The 25,714-nt window shown below is 42.4% G+C and overlaps 1 protein-coding gene across 4 annotated transcripts; it reads left to right on the top strand.

Annotated features, from left to right (window-relative positions):
- Window positions 1-2,954: 2,954 nt before the first annotated feature.
- On the top strand, window positions 2,955-24,697 carry LOC112313911 (vomeronasal type-1 receptor 1). 4 transcript variants are annotated; one of them, XR_006656815.2, is made up of 5 exons: window positions 2,955-3,155; window positions 3,392-3,544; window positions 4,294-7,209; window positions 22,674-22,742; window positions 23,020-24,697. XR_006656815.2 is itself a non-coding variant. In XM_045203464.2 (3 exons), the coding sequence occupies exon 3, from the start codon at window positions 4,944-4,946 to the stop codon at window positions 5,865-5,867; it is 924 nt and encodes a 307-aa protein (XP_045059399.1). In that variant the 5' UTR covers window positions 2,955-3,155; window positions 3,392-3,544; window positions 4,294-4,943; the 3' UTR covers window positions 5,868-22,576. The 4 variants fall into 4 exon arrangements, 1 of the variants encoding a protein (XP_045059399.1); XR_006656814.2 differs by having other exon boundaries at window positions 22,655-24,697; XR_006656813.2 differs by having other exon boundaries at window positions 22,674-24,697.
- Window positions 24,698-25,714: the final 1,017 nt, after the last annotated feature.

Below are 25,714 nucleotides of genomic sequence, written 5' to 3' on the forward strand. Positions count from 1 at the left end.
ATTTTATTTTATTTTTTTAATCCTCACCTGAGTATGTTTATTGATTTTTTTTTCCTAGGGAGAGAGAAAGGGGGAAGAGAGAGAGAGAGAAACATCAATGTGAGGGAGAAACATCATCAGTTGCCTCCCGTACGTGTGTGCTCCGACCAGAGATGGAACTCACAACCTAGATATGTGCCCTGACCAGGTTTCAAACCCCTAACCTTCTGGTGCACAGGACGCTGCTCCAACAAACTGAGACACCTGACCAGGGCTAATTGTGGTTTTAATTTGAATTTTCCTGATGATTAGTATTGGTTTCCTCTTCAATTTTTTTGAAACAATCTAGATGGCTTGCCTCCATTTTATTTGGTTCTTTTTTCTGGAGTTTTGTCCTGTTCTTTCATTGGCATACGTTTCTTTGTTTCCTCAGTTTGATGGACCCCCTCCCTGTGTTTGTTTCTGTGTATTAGGTAGAGATGCTACTTCTTGCAGTCTTGAAAGAGTGGCCTTATGTAGCACCTGTCCTCTGGGGCTGAGTGGTGCAGTCTCCCTGGTCACCTGAAGCAGGTGCTTTTGCCGTGTCCCCTGTGTGGGTTGTGAGTGCCTTTCTGTTGCAGCTGAGCCTTGATTGTTGGCACGTCAGTGGGTGGGGTTGACGCTTGGGAAGACTGGTTGCAAGTCTGCCATCTTCAAAACTAGTGGAAATCTTTAAAATTTGACAAGTTCAAAGAACTCAATTGAAGGCTAAGGAATTGTTTTATCAAAGGAGTCTAGAAGGCATGAAAACTAACTGAAAGACACGAATTTGGATTTGGCCTTGCCAAAAAGAAAAGTACTGGCTGGCCAAAAAGTTTGTTTGGTTTGTTGGGTAAGACGGCTCTAGTAGCACTTAAGTTGTCTTTAACTTCATTCAAAACAATTTTGTTAGAATATACTGTGACAGCTGTCATATCAGTGTGCATTTAAAACAAAGTTATCCAAACTGGTGAATTTTTGTGTAGCCATTTTAATATTGAAGATGGAAGAAAAGAAGCAACATTTTGGGCATATTATGCTTTATGATTTCAAGAAAGGTAAAAAAGCACCTGAAATGCAAAAGATTAGTGCAGTGTATGGAGAACGTGGTGTGACTGACTGAACGTGTCAGAAGTGGCTTGCCCAGTTTTGTGCTGGAGACTTCTTGATGGACGATTCTCCACCATCAGGTAGACCAGCTAAGGTTGATAGCAATCACATCAAGACATTAATTGAGAACAATGAACATTATACCATGTACAAGATGGCTGACAGACTCAAGGTATCCAAATCAATTGGTGAAAAGGAAAAATGTGTCTCTTATTTTATGGAAAAGAAACCCCCATACAGACTTCTTGGCCAACCCAATACTTAAGAAGAGCAGTATTTGGACAAATGATGGCAATGTATTATTGTTTAAGTAATAGTGATGGACCTGTACTGAAATTCCTAATTTTATTATAGCTCTCATTATAAGTAAGAAAATTTCTGTGCTTTTAGGAATTGTGCACCAAAGTATTCCCTGTAAATAGGAAAAATATATCCAAATTACATACTGTGTATTCGGAAGAGGTTTTTGGGTTTTTTCTTTTCTTTTTTTTAAGAGAGAGAGGGAAAGGGAGGGACGCAAAGAGGGAGAGACACATGGATCGGTTGCCTCACACAGGCCCCTAACTGGGGACCTGGCCTGCAACCCAGGCATGTGTCCTGACGGGGAATCAAACCGGCAACCTCTTGTTCACTGAGCCCCACCAGCCAGGGCCAGAAGAGTTTTTATATGTACATGTATGTATGTGTATCTGTGGAGAAAGGGGAGAGGAAAAAGAAAGAATTAGTAAATGGAGCAAAAGATAAACAATGTAAATTTGGATTAAGTATTTACAAGTATATCTTTTTAAATTCTGAAGCTTTTCTATAAGTTTGAAATTATACTAAAATGTTTAAATATAAAAATTATTCCATGTATTTGACTGCCTAGTAGGAAACCAGAGCTCTCATGCAATCAACTCAAATGAATCAAATAATTTAATATAATTTCAATCCTTCCTGACATTTTTAAAACAAACTAGAATTGGAAGGAGTCTTCCTTAAACTTCCCATAACCATCAGCAACAAAAAGGCCCTACCACAAACGTCACACACAGGATCTATTATTCAAATTACCACTTCAGTTCAGGGCTGAATGGATAACTATCATTCTCTATATTGACCTTTAGTATTAGTCCATAGGTACTGTTTAGTAGATAACAATAGGAAAAATATATACATATTTATGGCTTAGAAAGGGAGAAATAATCCTGATTTTCCTCATCTCGTTACAGCATTTCCTAACATGTATCCTAAGTGTGAGTCTTACCGAGAACATCCTATTCAGTGTGTAACCCATGCCTGTGCCCATGTTTCACTGCACCTGTGTCCTGCTCTCTTCTTTCCATAGAGCTCACCAGCTTCTGATGACGTCCTGCAAAACTTAATAACTTGGGAGCATCACTTATGGTCTGTTTCCCTGAACTAGAATAAAAATTCCATGAGGACAAAATTATTTTAATATTTTCTGTGCTGATACATCTTCTGTACCCAGAAAAGTGTGTGGCCAACATAAACCATAAAATTACTCTTTCTTGAAGCATTGAATGAATGTGTCACTGTAATACTTCTGTCTATTTGAGCCACTCTGGCTACTCCTAACTACTCAGTTACTGTCTTCCCTTCACTCTGACTTCCCTCAGAGTCTCAGGAATTAAAAAAGAAACTTATTTGAAGAGAAAACCACCAAGGTAACAAGGTGATTAAAAATGCAGCAGAGTTTGCGTTGAAGTCTCAATTGGATGTCTCGCTCAATGGATCTCAGTGCCCTCTACTGAACTTCCATTGGGATTATTGTTGGTTTCAAAAGTGTGGTCTCCCTCGGCCTTTTCTGTCACTTCACTTGAGCATTTAAGTTCTTCACTTTAACAATTAACAAGTGTTTTTCCAAGACACTCTCTGCTCCCCTTGCAGACACTGTCACCACAATCCCAGGTGAAATGATAATCACTTCCCAAGAAGGAGATGAGATCATGGAAGCCCCAACTTTTATGTCAGGTTCAGATGCCGCTTTCCACTCCTGCACAGGTGCTGCCCGGGCGCCCACTGCCCCAGCTGCAAATGCCAGCCAGGTAAGTAGCAACTCTGTTCAGATTAGTATCAGATTCTGAGATGGACTTCATTAGAAAATTCAGTGATACATATGAAAACTGATTATGTCTTGGGATTGGAACATAAAACTGTAACATGAAGAAACACACACATGCATGTGCATTCAGGACAGATTTTATTTTAGGAAACCGATGTCATATTGTCAGCGTCATTCGCCTGCATTGAGACTGCCTGACACCTCTCTTCCCTGTTACAGCTCTCTCTGAAGCCATCTCTCCCGTGTCCCTGATTTCACACAGGGACCCAGAGGTTTTCACTGTCCAGGCTTCATCCTCCAGGCAAGTGACGAGCAGTAACATAGAGAAGATGGGCTCCAGCTGCTGAGGCGACACCAGTGTCTGAGTGACAGGTGCTATATGTGAATTTGCCTTTTTATTTTTGTTTTGTTTTTTTTGTTTGTTTGTTTGGAGGGAGAGTCATGTTGGAGTAAATGGAGTAATAATATGTCATAATATGTCTCTAACGTTTCTTTCCTCATGAAGAGAACATTAACATTTATTTAGAGAAAAGGAAGACTCGTTCCATCTCCCATGTTAGGGACAAAAATTAAAAGATTAATTAAGGAAATAGGTGACTCACTATTATATTTAGCCAGGCCTTTTAGGGAGGTCTTGGATGTTTTCTGCCCCACACCCAACAGTGTCAGTTGTCTCCAAGTTTTGCTTTCTTTTAGTGAGGAAGGGCTTTTATTTACACATCACGGTTATTACTGTGGATGGTCATCACCGTGGACCACCTGGTAGACTCTTTCAGGAAACTAAGTAGGGAATACATACGTGTTTGAAAATTATGTGCTACATGCATTATTTTTTTCCAAATTTTTAGGATTACATATTTTATTTCAAATTGTATTTCATGCATATATAATCTTCTGTCTTAGACAAAAAGGCTTATATACCAATTATATTTTTTATTGAATTTATTAGGGTGATATTGCTTATTAAAATGATAGCTTTCAGGGGTACAATTCTCTAACACATCATCTATATATTGTACCGTGTGTTCACCACCCCAAGTTACCAATTATATTAATAAGCTAATTTACATGTTTCAAATTAGTGTTGCTAGAATAATTTGTAGTTTACTATTTCTTTTCAGGAATTTCTGCCTTCATCTATGCCTGTGATTCCCAGTAACTTGATCTTTTTCTTACAAGTACACATAGAATACCATGTTGATAGACAATCACCATAAGATTTTCATTTAACTTTGAATTTTATGGATTCTAATAACTGATTTTTATTGTTTTCACCAATTGTGTGATATAATTATATTTCTACATGTCAAAAATATAACTCAGAAGACTTCATAAAGCCAGCCTATGTTTCTAGCCTTTCATCCTGATCAAACTCTACCCCTCCACTTATGTATTTATGTTCTTAAAAAATACTCTTACACATGTTCTGTATTGTGCCTTTTTCCTGTGAGACTGTGTCATGGGGAAGGGCTGTACCTGTGTACAGAATCCCTGTCACTCATCTCCATGACTGTAGGGAACGCGATTGTGTGGTTGAGCCTCCTCCGTTCACTCTGGACACTCACACCGAGACTGTTTAACGTCCAGGTCTTTATTGAACTGCCTTTGCACACACGAGCCAAAATTCTAACTGTCCACTTCAAGTGAGAATATGTGAGAGAGGAGAAGCTTTAAAAATTGAAGGACATGGTGACGGTGACACATTTATTTTCCTTTCGCTCTTCATTTTTCTGACTTTAGTTAAAACCCATGCCCTCCAGTTTCTGATGTGATGCTCTCTGCCAACTTGGACATGGGGATTATGTTCCTCACGCAGACAGGAATTGGCCTCCTCGGAAATATCTCCCTCCTTTGTCTATATATCTTCACTTTGCTCACTGGACATAATTTGAGATTCATAGACCTGATTCTCGTGCAACTGGTCTCAGCCAATTGTGTGGCTCTTTTCTCTAAAGGCGTCCCTCAGACAATGGCAGCTTTTGGATGGAAGTATTTCCTGGATGATAATGGATGTAAATGTATCTTCTATTTTCACAGCGTGGCCATAGGAGTTTCCTTCAGCACCAGCTGTCTCTACTATGGCTTCCAGGCCATTAAGCTGAACCCCAGTATTTGGAGGTGGATGGAGCTCAAGATTAGATCCCTAAAGTTCGTTGCCTTCTGCTGTTCCCTCTGCTGGATTCTGCAACTCTTGATAAATTCATTTGTTCCCATGCTAATAAATGGTCCCTTGAACGGGAAGAACTTCAGTGTGGAAAATAATTATGGATACTGTTCTTGGCATGTAAATGAGGGATTTGTAGGCTCATTAACTATAGTGATTTATTTTTGCCCTCACTTTATCAGTTTGGGCTTCATGATCTGGGCCAGTAGCTCATTGGTTCTTGTCCTGCACAGACACAAGCAGCGAGTCCAATGCATTTGCAGCAGCAGAGGCTCCCCCAAACCTTCCCATGAGACCAGAGCCACACGCACCATCCTGATCCTGATGAGCACTTTTGTTACAGTTTATTCAGCCTATATAATTTTGACAATTTGGATGACTCTATCAACAAATCGAGGCCAGTGGACGCTGAACATCCCTGAGTTTGTGGTATCATCTTTTCCAACATTCTTCCCTTTTGTGCTCATCATAAGTGACACCCGGGTCTCTCAGCTGTGTTTTCCCTGCCGGGCTAGGAAATGCGTTTCTTAATCTGGTTCTAGTTCCATCAGTCTCTTCTCAGTGTCATTAAATATTCATCCCAATGTTTGTTAATGTCTGGGGACATCTGAAAGTAAGGAATGTACGATGCTGCTGCAGATGAGGGCGGTAATGTGCCTGCCTGCATCAGTGCTAACAGGGAGCTAAAAGCGAACATCGCCTGTATAATGAAACAAAGAGTCCTTATTCCAACTGTTACGTTCTTCAGTGGGGAAGGCCAGGACACTTAAAATATGGTAATGGAGGGGAATTCCTGAGTTTAAGGGCCCTGGAAAGTCTATCATTTTGGGCATCTTAGAGAATCCTAGAAACTGTTTTGTTTAAATATATTTTCAAGCATTTTTGAGTTCATATTTTTATGACAGGGAAAAATTACCTGTGAAGACCCACGTGAGAGAGACATGTACAGAGAGAGCCTCATGGGAGGAGGACGAATCCTGGATGTCGGGAGTGCGGATGGATGGGAGCGCAGCAGACCTGAAGGTGATGGGTGTTCTGGGTAACTGCTTAGGACAGTCTTGAGAAGTCTGAATTTTTCTTTGAGACCATTATGGACAGAGAAGGTAAACAATCTGGAGGGTAAAAGAGCTGTGCTTTTAATTTCAAATTATATATAGACTGTAACTAAACTAACTACTTGTTTTTCTAATAATACTATAACTATTGCTATAGCTTAAATTAAAAGTGTTTCATATGAATTAACTCTCAAAGGAAACACACTATCAGTTTCTCATGGGTAATTTTAAGTATCTAAACAATTTAAATTATTTTTCTCAGCTACGTTCACCTAAATCAAAGAGTTCAAGACTTTCATATGCTAAAATAACAGCTGTATTTTTCAAGGTCTCATTATTTCTGTCTAGAAAACTGAGCATGATCTTCAGTACTTTAAAAGATGTATGTATCATTTATTATCTAAAGTTCCATCTACTTATTCAAATTCAGCGTATTCTGTAGCAATCTCTGTAGTTATCATGCCTAACAAAATATCGATAGTGTTTTTTAGTACCAAAGTGTAAGTCTTCATATCTTGCTTAATTCCAAAATTTTGAAACCTTCTTACACCTCTTTTTAAAATAAATATGTATGCTATAACTATATCTTGTTTATTTTGAAGGGAATGATCTGTAAGGAATCTTTGTCATTCATATTGCAGACTTTTCACCAGATTTAACATTAGTATAGGATTAATTGATTTGGATATCACATTTCCAAAGTATAAACAATGATCTGAGTTAAGAATTAAATTGGTCATGTGGAGTACAATCAGAAGTATTGCCATAACTTTGTCCAGTGGCAGACGGTCACCAGAGTTTTGTGATCACCTTGTAAGGTATGTAAATGTTAAGTCACTCTGTTTGTACACCTGCAACTAACATAATACTGTATGTCAAGTATACTTTACCTCAGCAATCCAGAATGTAAATTAAAAAAAATTAAGGTAGTGATAAATGCATACAGATTTGGCTTTTTTGGTTAATTTTTTAGAATGAAACTTTCTTGAAGTGAGTATTGACATTGCAGAAGGGATTGTACTTGTGATCAGTTGGCCTATAATGAAAACCGTTAGCACCTTGAATTAGGGATATACTTATAGAATATTTTAGAAGTTATCCCAACCCTGGTCCATGTGGCTCACTTGTTTGAAGTGTCATTCTGAAACGTTCCGAAAGGTTTCCGATTCAATTGCTGGTCCAGGCCCACGTAATGCACGGTTCAGGCATGTCTGGGAGGCAATCAAACGATGCTCCTCTCTTGCATCGACGTTTCTTTCTCTCCCTTCCTCTCTCTCCAAAAGCAGTGAAGAACTGTCATTGGGTGAGGATGAAAAAAAATTAATTTACCTCAGTCCCTGAGTGATATGGCTTAGTTGGTTGGAGGTTATCCCACAACGCAAAAGGTCACAGGTTCGATTCCCAGTCAAGGCACATTCTGGTTTGCAGGTTCCCAGATGGGTGCTTACAAGAGGCAACCGATTGATGTTTCTCTCTCACATGGATGTTTCTCTCCCTCTTCCTCTCCTTCCCTACTCCTCTCTTTAAAACTAATAAATACAATCTTTTTAAAAAGTTACCACAGGAATATTATATTCTAATTTACATGGGTTTATACAGTCATGAGAAAGTTTGGTGCTTGTGCAAAAGTACAGGGCCCTGTGATACTTTAAATATTGGTCCTTTTTCAAAGGATTCCTTCTGAGCAGAGAAGTAGGTAATGACCCTGAGTCAGTTCAGTCTGTCCTGCTCTTCCTCCTCCCCTTGAAAGCAAAATTCTAAAATACTTCCTTCCAAAGCCTGAAGGCCAGTAATACAAGCTCCCTAAGTATTTTCTACATATGAGGCTGCTTTAGGCATCGTGCAGACAAGACACTGGCCTGCCACCAAGTCTGGCTGGCCTGCAGTCTGATCCTTCCCATCCTGACCTGGCCCAATGAAGGGTCGTGATGACTCCAACACCACAGGTGAGAGCACAAGAGGAACAGTCAGAAGACATTTGCTCACTTGCAGGTTCAGGGACGCAGGTGTGGCTGGTAGACGCTGGAGTGGCTGACCATGTGGGTCTGAAACTCTGAGAGTGGCCGAAATAATGTCTTCATCCCCTAGGGGCATTTGAGCAAAACTGGCAGTCACTCAGCCTGCAACCCAAATCACCCCTAGAAGGACTAGGGCCCTCTTCCCAGTGCAAGAGACAAATGCTAGTTCCCAGGCCCCTCCCAGGGGTCAGGCTTTTCTTCAGGCACTTGCAGGTATCAGATGCCCGAGTCCCGGTGCTGCAACAGGCAAAGGGCCCTGGAGAAGGGTCCTGCTTGTCTAGAGAAGGTGGACTTCCAGTGTCCTCCCTGTGTTGCTTAATTTGATCTGGGCTCCTGAGCTCTGGGCTATAACCAGAGGATGGGACAGAGCTGGTGTTTTCCCACTGAACGGAATCCATTCTGAGGTTCTAAGACATTGCCTGAGGAAACAAGAAATTCGCATGACACTTGTTATTGCGATGTTCGCTTTATTTCATTTGATCTGTAACCAAACCTGTAGCATCTCCAAGGAATGTGATAGGTGTGGAATGGGGTCTAGAACTGCTGGGGAATATAGGATTTCCCCATAAACCTGGCTTTGCGATGGAGACTTGGAATGGGGCCATTGCGAGTTACTTTGCATATCAGTAACCGTAGGCTAGCTATTGATAGTCATGCTGAATAGATTGCCTAGGCCAGGGAGATGGGCATGACTTTTACCTATTATGTAGGTGGGAGGCTGCTCCTTTGTTTACAACACCTGCGAGAGAGCTTGGAAACAGTTTGGTTTGCTCCAGCCAGGGGGCCATGCCTGCCTGGACTAACAATGGCAGCCAAGAAAGGCAGAAAATACCAGCGTGCTAGTAGGTGTAGCTGATTGTGGGAGGAGTGAGAAGTGGGGTTATGGAGCAGGATCCAGGCTGGGATTTAAACTAAAAGGCAGCATCCATGTGCAGTGGGACCATGCATGTCAAAAAGGAGTGGAAGGCCCTGGCCAGCCTGCCATGTGTCAGTGCCATGTGGTTTTGGATTAAGAACTGGAGATGCAGCAACTAGACTGGCCAGAACGCCTGGAATGGATGACTGCCACTCTGAGCCAATGAACACTCAGGAAAGGTGTTTCCCTAGGGATACTTCTCCTGGGCCAGGACCTCTGGCGTCCTCCTCGTAGGGGCATTTGGGGCTCTCTCAAGACTGGTTCATGGGGTCAGAAGTGCGTGGTCACTGAGTCTGGTGGAGATACGTGGACCGAGAAGGCGGGGAGCAGTTGTCGTCTGCACTGCACAGACACAAGTACGAGGTTTGATGATGCTACTGGGTGACCTACACTGGGGCAGGGGCAGTTCGTGCCCCTGCCTCTCCGCCCTGTCCCGCTCAGAGTCCACTGGTGGCAGCCCACTGAGGTTCCCGGCTGTGCTGAGGTGAGTGCGTGTGTCCCAGGCCCTCGCCCTCAGCCTTCTCTCCACTGAGCCCTGCAGCCCCGTTGCGGAGCGCCCATCACATCCTGCAGCCCAAGCCCTGGCGTCCGGGACCATAAGGCACACGTGGGGGGGACACGGTGTGACGGGGTGGGAGAGGATGCCCAGCTGAGGACTCGCAGAGTGAACATGAGCCGGGCCTTCTGTCACAGGAGGATATGGAAACTTCTGTCGCAGGAGGATATGGAAACCTGGCTCCTTATGTATATAGGGTCCGAGACTGTGAGGAGAGGCTCGTGGACTAGCAGGTAAGGGGCTGTACCTTTGTTTTTAGAACACTGGAAGACACTGGGATTGTGCCGAGGATGACACGGTGTGAGTTAAGCTTTAACACTTCAGCAAGGACTGCACAGAGGAATAGACTGGTTGGTAGTAACAGTGAGGCGCAGGAAGGTTTCCTTGCCCGAGATCACAGCGATGTTAAGAGCCAGCACCGAGGACCGAAACCCAGAGATAACGCCATCACCCAGGTCACCTGGCTCCAGGGTGTCGATGAGAGGGCGGCCTGAGCCCAGGGAGCCCCAGCAATGTCACCTGCCCCTTCCCCTAGATTTCTCTGGTCAAACAAGTGCTTGCCACCCCTGCCGAGGTGGGTTGAGGTTTCCAGAGCCTCACTGGTCCTGACCCATTCATATAGTCTATTAAAGAATTATTAGTAGAAAATTTATTTGGGTCGTATAAAGAAACTTTAACTCTCCATGAAGCAGAAAGTGTCCTTGTAGAAAACTGCAAAAGGGAGCAGAATGCAGAAGGTTTTACAGGAGAAAGAATAAGAGCAAGAAAAAAAAAAAACTAAATGGAAAATATCGGATTACCTGGGGACACACGGTCAACCTTTTTGGGGGCATGAAAGCCTAGAGGTGGCTTGGCAATTGGGAATCGGCTGACTGGGTGTATTGTGTTGCTGCTCCGGCTGAATGTTTACCTGGACGCGAACGTTTTGGTTTTCTCATGTGGCTTTCTAGGCGTGAGTGGCTCCATCTTTGGCCTAGAAATTTATGTTAAAATTCCTGCTGTGATCATCCTTCAACTATTCAGGAGGTTTGATTAAATATATTGGTTTTAGCATGCTCTCAGTTACCCTTGGGTCTTTGGGTCTCTGGAGTATTCATAAAAGATGACGTTAGGCTCCTATCCTTGGGGCTCGTTGCTTTCTTCTGTTCTCTTTTGTTGTTGGAGTCCGAGAGAGACCACCTGTCAGTTGGCTTTTCAGAGAAGAAAGCATATTGGGGAGATAATAATTATTAGAAATAAAACAATGTCAGTAGTTTGGCCAGCTCTCAGCCAGGGTCCCCATAACACCAACCAGCTAGCATCAGATAAGACAAGGAATGATCCCGAATGGGGAGAAAATGCTTTTTTCAAAATTTTTTAATTTAATTTTTTAAATCTATTTTTTAATTATTGGCGACATACAATATTATATTAGTTCCATGTGTACAACACAGTGATTAGACATTTATATACCTTATGACGTGATCATCCTGACAAGTTTAAGAGCCCGTGCGACACCATCATTGTTACTACAACATTATTGACTATATTCACTGTGCTCTATTTTACAAGGGGAATACTTATTTTCACCAGTCGGTGTGTTTATGTGTTTTGTGTAAATACATCTCTACTTCCCCAGAAGTGTTGATCCAGTGACCTTTTTTCAGACAAACTGATGCATTTGAATCAGGGGGAAATTTGACATGGAACTACAGGGTCACCAGCATCGTTAGCAAATCCAGCAGCCTGTTGGAGGTTGAACTGACTTTCTACACAGTGTCCTAAGATATGTGAACAATGACAATTCTTTGATTTTTCAAGTATTTTTTTGTTGATTATGCTATCACAGTTTTCCCAATTTTCCCTCCTTTATTTCCCCTCAGCCCTGCAACCCCCAAACCTCCTGTATTCTGCACCCCATTTAGTTCATGTCCATGGGTTGTACATGTAAGTTCTTTGAGCTCTCTGTTCCCTATGCCATTTTTATCTCTCCCCTTCTGTTTTATGCCTACTAATTATGCTTCTTCTTCCCTGTACCTTTTCATCCCTATGCCTCCCTTCTCCCTCCCCACTGAAATCCCTCCATGTGATGTCCATTTCTTGATTCTACTCCTGTTCTGGTTGTTTGCTTAGTTTTTGTTTCTGTTGTTTTTCTTTTCTTTTAGGTTCATTTGTTGATAGTTGTGAGTTTGTTGTCATTTCACTGTTCATATTTTTTATCTTCTTTTTCTTAGATTAGTCCCTTTAACGTTTCATATAATAATGGCTTGGTAATGATGAAATCCTTTAACTTGACCTTATCTGGGAAACACTTTATCTACCCTTCCATTCTAAATGATAGCTTTCCTGGGTAGAGTAATCTTGGATGTAGGTTCTTGTCTTTCATGACTTCAAATACTTCTTTCCAGTCCTTCTTGCCTGCAAGGTTTCTTTTGAGAAACCAGCTGATAGTCTTATGGGCACTCCTTTGTAGGTAACTCTCCCCCTTCCTCTTGCTTCTTTTAGAATTCCCTCTTTATTTTTAACATTGGGTAACTTAATGATGATGTGCCTTGGTGTGTTCCTCTTTGGGTCCAACTTCTTTGGGAGTCTCTGGGCTTCCTGGACTTCCTGGAAGTCTATTTCCTTTGCCAGATTGGAGAATTTTTCCTTCATTATTTGTTCAAGTAAGTTTTCAATTTCTTGCTGTTGTTGTTCTCCTTCTGGCACCTCTATAATACGGATATTGGAACGTTTCAGGTTGCACCAGAGGTTCGTAAGTTTCTCTTCACTTTTTTGAATTCTTGTTTCTTCATTCTGTTCTGGTTGGATGCTTACTTTTTCCTTTTGTTCCAAATCATTGCTTTGAGTCCTGGTTTCCTTCCTGTCACTGTTGGTTCCCTGAATATTTTGCTTTATTTCATTTTGGGTATCCTTCATTTGTTCTTTCATTTTTTGACCAAGCTCAATCAGATCTGTGGGCATTTTGATTACCAGGGCTTTAAATTCTCCATCAGACAGGTTGGCTATGTCCTCATCGTTTAGCTCTTTTTCTGAAGTTTTGCTCTGTTCTTTCATTTGGGCCGTATTTCTTTGTCTGGGTGCACTTGTTAAGTTGTAAGAGGGCAGGGCTTTAGGTATTCACCAGGGCAGGGCAACCCTCCTTCCTGTGCTGAGGTGCTGCCTGTGGGGGAGGGGCCAGTTAGGGAACAATGCAGCTCACCTGCTCGTGTCTAGCCCTCTTTCCAACGATCTCTCATGTGACACTGGAAGTTTCTCTCATCACAGTAACTGCTGTAGTACACAGTCAACTCTGAGTCTCAGTTTCCCCTTCAGCCAGCCCCACCCGTGTGGTCTGCCACCTCACCACAGGTTCTTACCAGTCTGGGTGTTCTGGCTGACTTTTTCTTTAATTCCTTGGTTGTCGGAGTTCCATGCAGTTTGAGTTTCTGGCACTTCTGGTTGTTTATTGATTTTAGATTGGTTGTTATCCTCTTTTTGGTTGTGAGAGGAAGTGAAGTGTTTCTACCTAGGCCTCCATCTTGGCCAGAACCCTTCTATTATCCCAATGATAATTCTTTACAGGCCAGAATAAGTAAAAAAAGTGGACATAAAGAACAATGAAGAGCTGCATGGTGTAAAAATTAAGAAAAGGGTGGTCAGAGAGGAAAGGAGGAATGAAAAGCAACATTTTTAAGTGGATGTGTTGGGAAGAAGCAGTGTACCTCGATGCTTGCTGTGTCTCTTCCCAGTCCCTTTGATTCTGAGGTCTCCAGTGCTTGCAGAGGACCAGATGCCAGGTGGGGCTTTCTTCAGCTGAGAAATATGCACCCAAGTTTCAACACCCTGAATTTGGTGGCGTTTTCAGTGGTCAAGGGTATGTGGTAGGTTCCTTTTCAAGAATCTCACTTTTGCAAAAGCATTAGAGTGAAACAACTGTAAATGACAAAAGACTTAGAGAAGCCATTTTAAGAGATCTAATGTATGTTCATTATAATGGAATTGATGAGGAAATTTGGTTATTTCTGTGACACAACATCTTAAAATAATTATTGGAATTATGACTGAGAACAGACCAGAATTTCAGGAATTGATTTTATAATTTCTGGGATAATTATTAATTACTTAAACCTATACACATATAACCTAAGAAGATCAAATATCATTTCTTATTTGACAAACTTCCTATATAATTTAACATATCAAGTAAGCCAAATTAGTTTAACTTCCAAGGTCAGACAAGAACAGGCATGTTCTGGGTGGTATGGGTGTAGACTAAGCTGAATTAGTTTAAGTCTTCTCTTTTCATAAGGAGAGACTACAAATCTTTAGAGATGTTCCAGGAACCCTTTGGAAAATCTCACAGCTAGCTCAAGGTACACAAGACTTCATTTAGGATTTAATTTTTGGAAAGTTTCTCAAAAATATCCATTTCACCAAAATGACAGTCAAAGACTTTGCAGAAAGTTCCATAGTGCCAAATGTTTCCCTGGCATAGTTATCAGAGTGGGCAGATGCTTGGACGTGAGATTGAGCTGAATCGGGACACTGCAGGTCTCCTTTATTCCTCAGGGGAATGAGCAGAGAGGTGGGGGTGAGGCCTAGAATGGATCCCTGAGAAGTTAGTCTGGAAGTGATCCGATGCAGCTCCCTTAGGCTCCCTATGGCTGCATCCTGGGCAGTATCCCGTGATGAGAGAGAATTGTAGGATGACCAAGGAGGAGGCCATTCAGTCCAGGTGAGTGTTGATGCTGGCTGGACCAGCGTGGAAGCTACAGAGGTGGAAGAAGTGGTTGGATTCTGGATGTGTTTTTAAAATAGGTCCCCTGTTTTCTTATTTAAGGGATGAGAGAGAGAAAGGTAGGTATCAGGTATGACTCCAGGGTTTTCATTTTTAGTTGATGGGAAGGTCCACCATCTGAGATAGGGAATTCAGCAGTAGGAGTAATGTTCATCGGGGATTTCAGGAATTTTATTTTTGGCAATGTCAAGGGTATGAGATATTTGAGAGAACATGTGAGCGTTGATGATATATAGCCGGACACACATGAGTCTGAGAGTGTGGTAAGAGTTTCCCCATGAACACACCTACACAAGATGGTGGGCAGTGTGGGTACCAGGGTGAGGATGTGGTTCCACTTAGTAGAGGGAATCCTGGTCATCATGGAGAGGATAATGACAAGGCAGAAAGGGGAGTGTGGGGGCTCAGGACAGGATGTCTTGTTTGGGCCCCTGGTAGGGGATGTGTGAGATGAGGCATGAAACGTCGTGAGAGAGAAGGAACTCAAGGCTTCTGAGGGATACGTGCATTTGAGATGGATGTAGAGGAATAGGAGTATTTAAGAAGACAGTGAATTCGGAGCTCCTGGCTTATTCACTGCTGTCTGGACGCAGGAGGATTTTGGTGTGGCCTGGGATGCTACAGTCAGACTAGGAGATTAATTTAGGCACACAAGGTTCAACTGGGTGAGTCACTGGGCCTGGGGTGGAGGGCCACTGGTGTTAGGCTTTATATTGAAGGTTCAGGGTAGAGAGAGGAAGGCTGTCATTATTGAGGGGACATCAAGTGCAGCACACAAGATAGAGGGTCACAGGTACCTGAGATTGGCGGGTGGTTCTGGGTGGCTGAGGTTAAAGCAAAGAACAATCCTGCAAAGAGTGATCCTAGGAGGCTTGGGTGCTGCCTCTGACATTGGGGGCCATTGGTGGTTGAGGGTATTGTCACATCATGCTTGAACTGCCACTCTCTGGGTGACTTATGCTGAGTAACTTGTGGGAGGCCCAGGGAGGTGCTTGCAGTGTGCGGCAGAGAGGGGTCTGCGGTGTTGGCACTGAGGCTGTGTGAGGAAGGTGTGGTAAGAGAGATGTGCATGTGGAGAGGGAGTGGGGACTGGTGGCCCTAGAGCCCGGTATGGGGACTTAAGGATAAAGACAAAACCCACTTTGTGTTTTTTTTCTGAGAGGTGAGACCTGGGAAATTTCCCAGGAAATTGCTGGACCAGGAGATGGACACTTACCTACCGGCTACAGTGCTTTGATATCATCTACCTGCCCATCCGTCTGTGTTATGTGTGGTGTGACCAAGTGATGGATCGGGCCACGAAGAGAGAGGGGGCATCAGTGAGACCGGGGCCTGGTGTCTCCTCTAAGGTGGTGATATGTGGGGAGGGTGAACAGGGGAAGCATCCCTGGGGAGATGAACTTGGGAACCTAGGAGAGAAGCTAATGATGGAATGTGATGTCCCCTAATAGCAGGGCTCTGTGACCTTTGAGTATGTGGCCATTTCTTTCTCCCAAGATGAGTGGGGGCTCCTGGATGAGGCTCAGAGGGTCTTATACTTCAGTGTGATGCTGGAGACCTTGGCACTTACAACTTCCTTGGGTAAGGCCCTCACTTACCTCCCAGTGTCTTGAGCTGGTCTCTGTCATTTCTCGTGCCCAGGGGCAGTTCTGTTGTGTGCTACCCACCTCACTTTTTCCCTGTGTGTGCAGTAGTGTCAGGGATGAGTTCTTTGTGCTTCTGTGAGCAGTCTGCTCCCCATACAGCCCGTAACCTGGTGCTCCACAGCATGTGGTTAGGGTGTAGGTGTTGGGTATCACAGTCAGCTCTGTGGATCCCATGTTGCTCGCTGTCCCTGGCAGGATAACGGCATGCAGGCCCACACACCTCTGTGTCTCAGGTGCTGCCCCTCCTTCTAGCTACATTTCTTTTATTTTTTATTGTATTTTTTTCCCTTATCATTTATTCCCTTATACCCTCTTCCACCTCCACCCACTCCCCATGCAGTCACCACATGTTGTCCAGGTGCATGAATCCTTTTTCTTTTTCACTCAATCCCTCCACCACCAACATTTTTTTTTTTAAATCCCCACTCAAGGATATGTTTATGTTGCTTTCAGAGGCAGATAGAGTAGGAGGGAGGAAGGGAGAGAAAGAGGTAGAGAAACATCAATTAGTTGCTTCCCCTCCCTGCCCCTGGCATTGCTGTAACCCACATTTTGGTGCAGGGAGTGATGCTCCAGCCAACAGAGCGACCTAGCCAGGGCGTAACTGACATTTCTTCATGGGCGGCTGTACCAGGAATTCATCCCAACAGAATCACTACATAGTGGACCTGGTTGTTCTTGCTATACCTTCCTTGTGTGCTTAGTTAATCTGGACTGAAGCTTACTGCTCAGTTGTCTGGGAGCCATGTACTTGCAGAGTCGGGATTGTAGGGCGAGCTCTGGTTCTTTCATAGGACACAGCATCACCATCTCAGAGGAGCCTGGTTCTGACTGGGCGAGTCCTGACCTGAGGTGTGCTCAGATCACACCAGAAACCAGTCCTGTGTCCCCAGGTGGAGATGCTACTGGCCACACCTCATTTCTCCCTTTTCTTTTCCATACTTGACTCTCTGTGGTTCCAGCCATGACTTCTGCCCCATGGACACTTGCCTCTTCTTCCCTGTAGTCTCATTCCTCGCCGCTGCTTGCTCTTCAGTGTTCTCCAGTTTTGTTTTGTTTTGCTTTTATCCTCGCCCAAGGATATGGTTTATTGATTTTAGAGAGAGAGGAAGGACTGGGGAGAGGGAGAGAGAGAAACATCGATGTGGGAGATGTGGCTTGGTTGCCTCCTCCCGTACATTCCCTGACTGGGGATCAAACCTGCAACCTTTGGTACACAGGAAGAAGATGCTCCACCGACTGAGCAACCCAGTCCAGCAGGGCAGTGTTCTCCAGTTTTGACTCACATTTTAAAAAATTCTGTGTAGCGCACAAAACTACTTGAATGAGTGGTACAGGAATCAACTTATCAATGTTTCTCTCTCTCTGTCTCTCTAAGATCAATAAATGTATCCTCATGGAAGAATTAAAAGCAAAAATAAATAAAATGTAGATTATCTTCCATTCGGGTAATTAAAATTTTTCAAAGCAACACTAAAATACTTGTATGAAATACTGAAGCAAATGTCAAAATACTTAAGATATTAAGATCAGAATAAAGAGCAAAGACACATTATAGCCTAAGAGAAAAAACTACTGCAAGTAATTCAGTTCACAAAATATATATTTTATTAAGTGGCATTCTTAAATTCCACTACTAACTCAAGGTATTTTGAAAATTAATAAAAGCGAGCAAATTTAAAATATTCAATGAAGAGAATTTGCCCTGATGAAGTTGCATTAGCAACACATTTTACTGCTATAGAAATCTACATGTAGTTCAATGAAACTACAGGATATCTGTAAACACACATGCACCCACAAATAGAAAATCAATTAAAATGTTATTGGGAAAAATTATATACATATATATATATTTTTAAAGATTTTATTTATTTTTAGAGAGAGGGGAAGAGAAGATGAAAGAGAGGGAGAGAAACATCAATGTGTGGTTGCTAATTGCATGTCCCCTACTAGGGACCTGGCCCTGCAACCCAGGCATGTGCCCTGAGTAGGAATTGAACCAGCAGCCCTTTCGTTCGCAGGCCAGCGCTCAATCCATTGAGCTACACCAACCAGAGCAAACAATTTATATATTATTAAAATTTTAGTCTTAGTTTGAAAAAGTGGTAAATATTGACCTTATACATTAGAGAGATTTAAAAACAAGATCTAAAAGTAAAGAATGAGAAATGTATTAGATAAAAGAGCGTATTTTTTATAATCTAGGATAGTGGAAATCATTTTCACTTATGGCACAAATCATAGTCTATTTTATTTCATAAACATGTAACAATGAAACTAGAAATAGACCACAAATTAAAATTAAACCAGAATTAAATATATACATATGGAGAAAGTAAAAGAAAAACTATGGATAATCACTTCTAGTCAGTGAGAGAAATGATGAAGAAAATGCTGCCCTGTGTATGAATAGTCAGTAAGAGAGAAAAGAATATGTTGATCTCACAACTCATCACAAACATTAAAAAATGGAAATACTAGTCTATGATTTTAAAGTATAACATATGACTTGTCTTAAGTTTTATTGTAGGTTACATACCTTGATAGGTGTTTTACATTTTTTCATTTCCAACCAAAAACCATATTTAATCAATTTGTTTACAACTGATAGGCCTTTAAAATAGCCTGAGCATTTTAAAAGATTGATGACCTGAGCACAGAAAACTCACAGATTTGTATATTTACACTTGTATGAATTTATCACCCACTTTTAACCTCAGTGGCATTTCTTAAGGGCCTCAATTTTTGTTTTAAATTCACTTACTTTAGGATTTATAGAATAAATATTTTTTACTCATATTTTGGTATTTCCATTACATTATAAATTAAATAATTGAAATAAAGAGGGCAACAAACATTAAAGTTTTGGGAGGAGGAAACTGATACTTCATAAATATGCAGATCAACCAGTGGATATTCCAGTGCAGGGCAGGGGAAGGGCTGACCCTGTGTGGTCCATGGACATGAAGTTTCAGTTATAACAAAAATATATCATAGAACAATGAATGGAAATAAGAAAAGGAAGAAGGGCAAGGACTAGGAGTCAGTTTGAAAGGAAACCATAAAATGCGTGTAAATAACAACACATAGGCCATCAGACATGGTGTGGGACGTAGTTTCCTTACATGAGAGAGACCCCACTACTGTGGTTATTGAACCACAGTTCAGTGCAGCCCTTGAAGAACTGGCATCATTCACAAGCAATGGCAGCTTACAATTTCCCCCAATCACAGGGGTTCTATGGAGACACAGGGAGGATGCACTTAAGTGCCTCCTGTTCTCCAGGGTAGGTAAATGAAGTTTCCTGTCAGTCAGGGTCTGTGGTCAAAATGTTTTGATTGAATACGAATCTTGTAATACTGTAGATAAGTGGATGGGGGAAGAGACAAATTCGGAAACTTGGAGGGGTGAATGACAACAGCAAAGTATTTAAAAATACAATGAACTGAGGGACCATTTCATATGTTGAAGTTTTTAAAAAATATCTGATCTTTTCTTATCACAATCTTTAGGAATATTTATTTTTATACATGATTTGAATGCCTGAAATGAGAAAACAAATGAGACTTTCATTTCTCTGAAGGACAATATCACATAGACAGCCTCTGCTCAAGAAAGATGGAGACCTTTCCCACCATAAGAAATGCACATACCAGCACCTGTCACTCAGGCACAAGGTCTCTGCTCAGCCTCTGAACATTATCTTACTGCTCCTCACATAGCTGCTACGGTGCAAAACTAAGAGTGAAGGGTGTCAGGTTCATGGTGTGTACACAGGGGAAGGAGATTAACAAAGAGGGTGTAACCGGAGGAGAGAAGGGATAATGAACAGTGTCAGGGCTGGTGGAGAAGAGTGGAGACAGGTCGGTTTCTGTCAGCAAAGATCTTCCCAAAATATATGATACGTGTGTGCTCCAACTCCAGAAATCTTTACTAAAAGTTTACTGCTTTTTTCCTGAATTTTCTGACATAAAATTCTAAGAATGTTACTTCTCTTAAAAGAATCACTGCTTACCCATTTGGCATTTGCTCTCAGGAAAGTAGGTACAGGGGTAGCATCTGAGCCTGTTCAGCAACTGATCACCAAGGTAAAGGATTTCAATGTCACGATGCCCTCTCCTTTCGGGAAGTGATTATCATGTCACCTGTAAGTGCGCTTACAGTGTCTGCATGGGCTCTGAAAAACAGTTGTGAATTGTTTATATTTCTGAACACTTACATTTTATTTATTTATTTTTTAGAGAGAGGGGAAAGAAGGGAGAAAGGGAAGGAGAGAAACAAGATTGGTTTCCTCTCACACGCCCCCAGCTGGGGGGACCTGGCCCGCAACCCAGGCATGTGCCCTGACTGGCAATCGAACCAGCGACCTTTCGGTTTGCTGGCCAGCATTCACTCCACCCAGCCACACCAGCCAGGGCCTCCACACTTAAAATTTAATAATGATTGTCAACAGATGAGGCAAAACCTGGGGATTTGGGGGAAAAGTAAAAAGGGATGGCAATACAGGTGCACAGCATGCATTAAAATGTTAAATGAGAAAATATAGTTGAGCAAATGACTGCTGCATTTACTATTTTGAAGATTTTTGTTTTCAAAATATGGGTTGTTAAGTTTTTCATTATGAGGAGCTGTGGTGTGATATTCTTCATTTTATTCTTTTTTTGGCTTTGTGAACAATATATTCTTTTTTTTTTTCACTACAATTTATGCCACTTATACCCTCTTCCACCTTTATCCTGTCCACTCCCCCTACAATCACCACACTGTTGTCCATGTCCACAAGTCCTTCTTCTTTTTTTCCCTATCCTTCCACCCCCTAACCCCACTACCAGAGCTCTCAGCCTCCTCTCTAACTGTGAATCTGTTTCTATTTTGCTTGTTCAGTTTGTGCATTAGATTCCACATATGAGTGAGTTATATGGTATTTCTCTTTGCCTGACTGGATTATTTTACTTAGCACAATATCTTTCTTTTATTCTAATTAAGATTCCTTGAGCTTTTAATTTCCAACAAATTTAGAAATATTTCAGCCATTATCTACTAATTTTTTGTACCCCCTTCCTTCTGTTATTCCAAATAGCATATTTTTGATATATTTCTACAAATCTCTCATGCTGTTTTTTTTTTCTCACTGCTTCTCTGTGGTTCTATTTTCATAATATCCATTGTTACATCTTCAAATTAACTCATCCTTTGTTACATACAGGTGTGGGCAAAAGTAGGCTTAGAGCAGTGAGTACCCAAAGCAGAGTTTGTTCTTGTATTATAATTATTGTATTATCTATTTGTATCATTCGTCTTTTTCCATTCAAGCAACTGTAAACCTACTTTTGCCAACCCCACATTATGTTTTCTGCTGATCATGCCACACAGCTTATCTTATGGTTTAGATATTTTGTTCCTTTAAGTCTCTGTACATTTGATTTAGGTCTGCTTTTGCATCTTATATTTTTATCTTTATAAATTCACTTTTTCTCCCTGTACTACCCAAAACAAATGTAACCTATTATCATCTGTTATTTTTGTGCTTGTTTCCATTTGGTTTATTTCTGATGCGGAAAATTCATGTTTTCCTGCTTATCTATGGGTATAGTAATTCTGCACTGGATATCAGACATTTATCCAACGCATTTACACTGTTGAGTGTTGCAGTTCATGCCAGAGAAAAAGACGAATCTCAAGTTAACTGTTTTGTCTGATTAAATGCAGATGAAAAAGAGTAAATACTTTTTATTCATTGACTTAAAAAATTCTAGAAAAGCAAAATAATTTAGTGAAAGATATCAGTGATTGCTGAGATTTTGGAAGCTAGAAAGGCAGAGAGACTTCCATTTTAGTCAACTAAAGAAAGAACAGCAAATGAGCCTAAATCAAGCAGCAGAAACTACAAAAAGAGCACCTAAGTCAATGAAGTTGAAAACAAGTAAACAACAGAGAAAAGCAATGAATCCAAAAGCTGTTATTTTATAAAGAGACTATAGTGCTCACCTAAATCCTTGCTCTCAGGGTTTACTGCCCAGAGCTGTCTATTTCAAATATCTGAAAACCATTATTGCATATATTTTGTCAGGTTTTTTATTAGTTTCTGGCAAGTAGGCAAATCAGGTCCATTAGTCCATCATGGTTGGAATGAAAAACCCTCACTTGAAGATATTTCAGTTACCTTTTCAAATAAATAGTAGGAAGTAGAGGGATGGTTATGATCACTACTTTGAGAATTTCAGGTACAGAAACAGAGATACGTGCACTAGTTTTTTGGTCACAGCTACCTGGGTTCCTGTAATAGGCTCTGGTCCTCTACTTCCATGAGAGGAAATATCTGTGGGACCAAGGGAACTCGTGTGCAGACTGACTCCCACTTTCAGCTATGTTCCGGTTTTGTAGGATGTCTGAAGCATCGGACCAAATGCACCTGGAGAGCACTCCTAGGGTCTTCACAGGCTTCTTCCCAGGGTAAGTCTTTTGAGGGCTGAAGGTACAGGTGTGCACACACCTAGGTGTTTAAGGACACACCTGGGTGTATTCTTCACCAAAGAAGGAGAAGCAGGCAGGCTGGTGCTAAAGTTCTTCGTGAGTAGTTTTTATCTGACCCAGGAAACATCAAGGCCAGGACTGAAGGTCATGAATTCCTGAGTGCTTTCTACCTGTAAGCCCTGCAGTGAATAGGAGGTGTCCCCAAAGCTCACAGCCAGTGATCAATGTAAGGCATCCCTCTGCTCCCTCCACTCAGGCGACCACAGCTGATTTTCTTCTGAGCACAGAGCAATGCTGAAACGTCAAGAAATTTAGATAGAAGTGAAAAGTACACCTGGTGTTCCCCTTTCCCCACCACATGGACCTCTGTTAAAATGTTCATGTTTACACCCTGACGTCGTCTGTTATTAACGGGGAGCACCTCCACATCAGGTTTAGACTGAGCGGCAGGCAGCTCAGGCGTTTTCATGTTCTCTGCGTTCTCAAGCTGAACGTTTGGAGGAGGCAGGACTAAGCGCGAAGATTGAAGGCCAGGCATTGGCGGATGTCACTCCTGACATAACACAACCACTAGCCCAGCTGCCAGGGGGCACACGGCGTAGTTAACGTGGGCCGACACGGCCACCCAGCGAGGCCGAATCCTCGTAAAGGGACTGCTAGCAGTTTCCGGGGAGCCGAAACCCGGTTCCGGGGTCCTCTCTCCGACCTCAGCAACTTTCACCTCAAACCAGGCTTCCCGCTCAGCGGGTGGGGGGTGTGGGTATCACCGGCTCCCGCGAGCGTGGCCGGCACAGTGCGCCTGCGCAGAACGCTGCCGCCGGTGAGTAGAAGAGAGCTCCGCGCGGTGCCGCCATCTCAGCGCCGTGAGGATGCAGCGCAGCGCTTTCCACCGGTGGGATTTTAACCGAGTTCGCGGTGTAAGTACCCACACAGAGACCTGTACACGAGGAAGTCCACCTGCAGCCTTTGTGTCCGTGAACTCCCTGTAACCACCAATAAGCGGCGCTCGTTTGCATAATTCGTAGCGGCCTGCCCGCCCGCACGCTCTGATTGGCCCGTGGTGACAGGGAACCGAGAATCCGACCTGAGGGAAGCACGCGGGGGCGGGAACAGGCAGCGCTTAATTAGCCGCTTTATCTTACCCTCTCCTGGGTCTGGTAACCTGTACCCAAATCAGGGCAGGAAAGTCTGACCGTCACAGCAGCGAGTGTCGAAAGGGATATTAGAGATCCTTCCCGTTACTCACTGATAGTGTAGTCATTAATTAGTGAATTCACTTTTAATAAAGTTGCCCTGGCCTCAGAAGGTCTTTTTAACGAGAAGCTATCCGTTGTGTGTATAAGGTGACGTGCAGCGTGTTCACAATCGCAAGACAGCTGGATTCAGTTGTCAAAACCAAACTGCACGCTGAGTAAAACAAAGCCGAAAGATGAGTGAACTGCAAGCGTTTTGACTCACAAGCTGGGAAAACTCAAGGCCCTGGGATCAGTGAGCCCCAAGTTGATCACAGACCAGGGTGTTAATCTGGAATAAGTGCAGAAGCTGGCTTTTCAGCCGAGGGGTTGTCTCCCCTATTTGGGTCCAGGTAGCTGAGTCAGGGGAGCTATGAAGTCCAGGGAAGATAGGGTGTGTGGTGAAATGGCTGTAGCCCATAAGGGCTATAGGGACTATCAGAGAGATAGGAAGACCAACCCCCAAGGGAGTTATGGCTTAGAACTGGCTTGATCCAACATAGCGACCAAATTTCATTTTGGGGTAACCCCTAGCCTCATTATATGCTCATTGTAATGCATTATTATACCAAAGGACACAGCACACGTCACTGTGACAGGAAACTGAGAACCCGTATAAGGACACAAAATGGCTGCTGGTGCTCTTCCGAGAAGTCTACATCCCTTTTCTGGAAAGTCCTGAGGTTTCCTTCCCCTTATTGAATGCCCTGTCAATTAAATGAGCCTCAATAAAAGAAGTAAATCCCACTGCCTGTGGAGTAGCCTCTCTGTCTCACTGCTTCACTAACAAACTCTCCTTCACTTTAAACTCTGTGCTGGCTCGTTTTAATTCTTTGATGAGCTGTGCCAAGAATGCACAGTGGATCTTGGACCTTTTGTCCCAGGACCCCTGGAATGCCTGACTCATAGAAATGGGGTGAGCGTTTGAGGATTAGCTGGCATCCTCTGCTCATTTTTAAGAAGAGCTCTAAATTCCTGCAACATAAAAAAAGATTAAGATTCATTTCTCTAATCTGCCTGCTTTGGTCACCTCCACATTGTCTCTGATTTAGGTGACTCCATTTTAGTGTTAGTTCTAAGATAGTCCAGGAAAGAGGATTGATAAATGGGCTTCTCCACACAGTGGTACATCATCCTCAGCCCAGAAATTCTCAGTTCCATGGATGTTGCAAGGGAATTAGAGAATCGGCACACTTTATGCTACAGAATTTTCCCTTTTCATGATTTGTGCCAATTCCATATGGTGACCAGTAGGTCCTCAGTGGGACTGAGCTCCAGTTTTCCAGGTGGAAACCAGCTCACTTGTGCATCTGCCATAATGCTAGCCTTGGCCTCACCTCTGCAAAGATCCCTTTTTTCCTTCTCCACACTACTCTCTCAAACTAGTTCTGGAAATAATCACCCAACCCCGCCCCCCCCCACCTTTTAATAAAATTTATGAGAAAGACTTGGCTTTTCTGTTATCTATTTGCCAAGAATGCATTCCGTGAATTTCACTCACCAGTCCTATTCAGCATATAACAATTTACAGATACATGCTTTTAAAATTGAGATATACTCGACATATAACACTATATTGGTTTCTGGTATACAACATAATGGTGCAATATTTGTATATATATCCCAATGATCACCATACAAAATCTAGTTGTCACTGAAATGAAGGGGTTTGCCACTTGGGGTACTCTATTAAAAAATGAGACATGGTTGGAACAAGGT

This window comes from Desmodus rotundus, chromosome 12, assembly GCF_022682495.2.
Source record: "Desmodus rotundus isolate HL8 chromosome 12, HLdesRot8A.1, whole genome shotgun sequence".
NCBI lineage: Eukaryota > Metazoa > Chordata > Mammalia > Chiroptera > Phyllostomidae > Desmodus > Desmodus rotundus.

Bases quoted from the DNA above. Each gene is read 5' to 3' on its own strand.
- LOC112313911 (XM_045203464.2), top strand. From the start codon at position 4,944: ATGCTCTCTGCCAACTTGGACATGGGGATTATGTTCCTCACGCAGACA.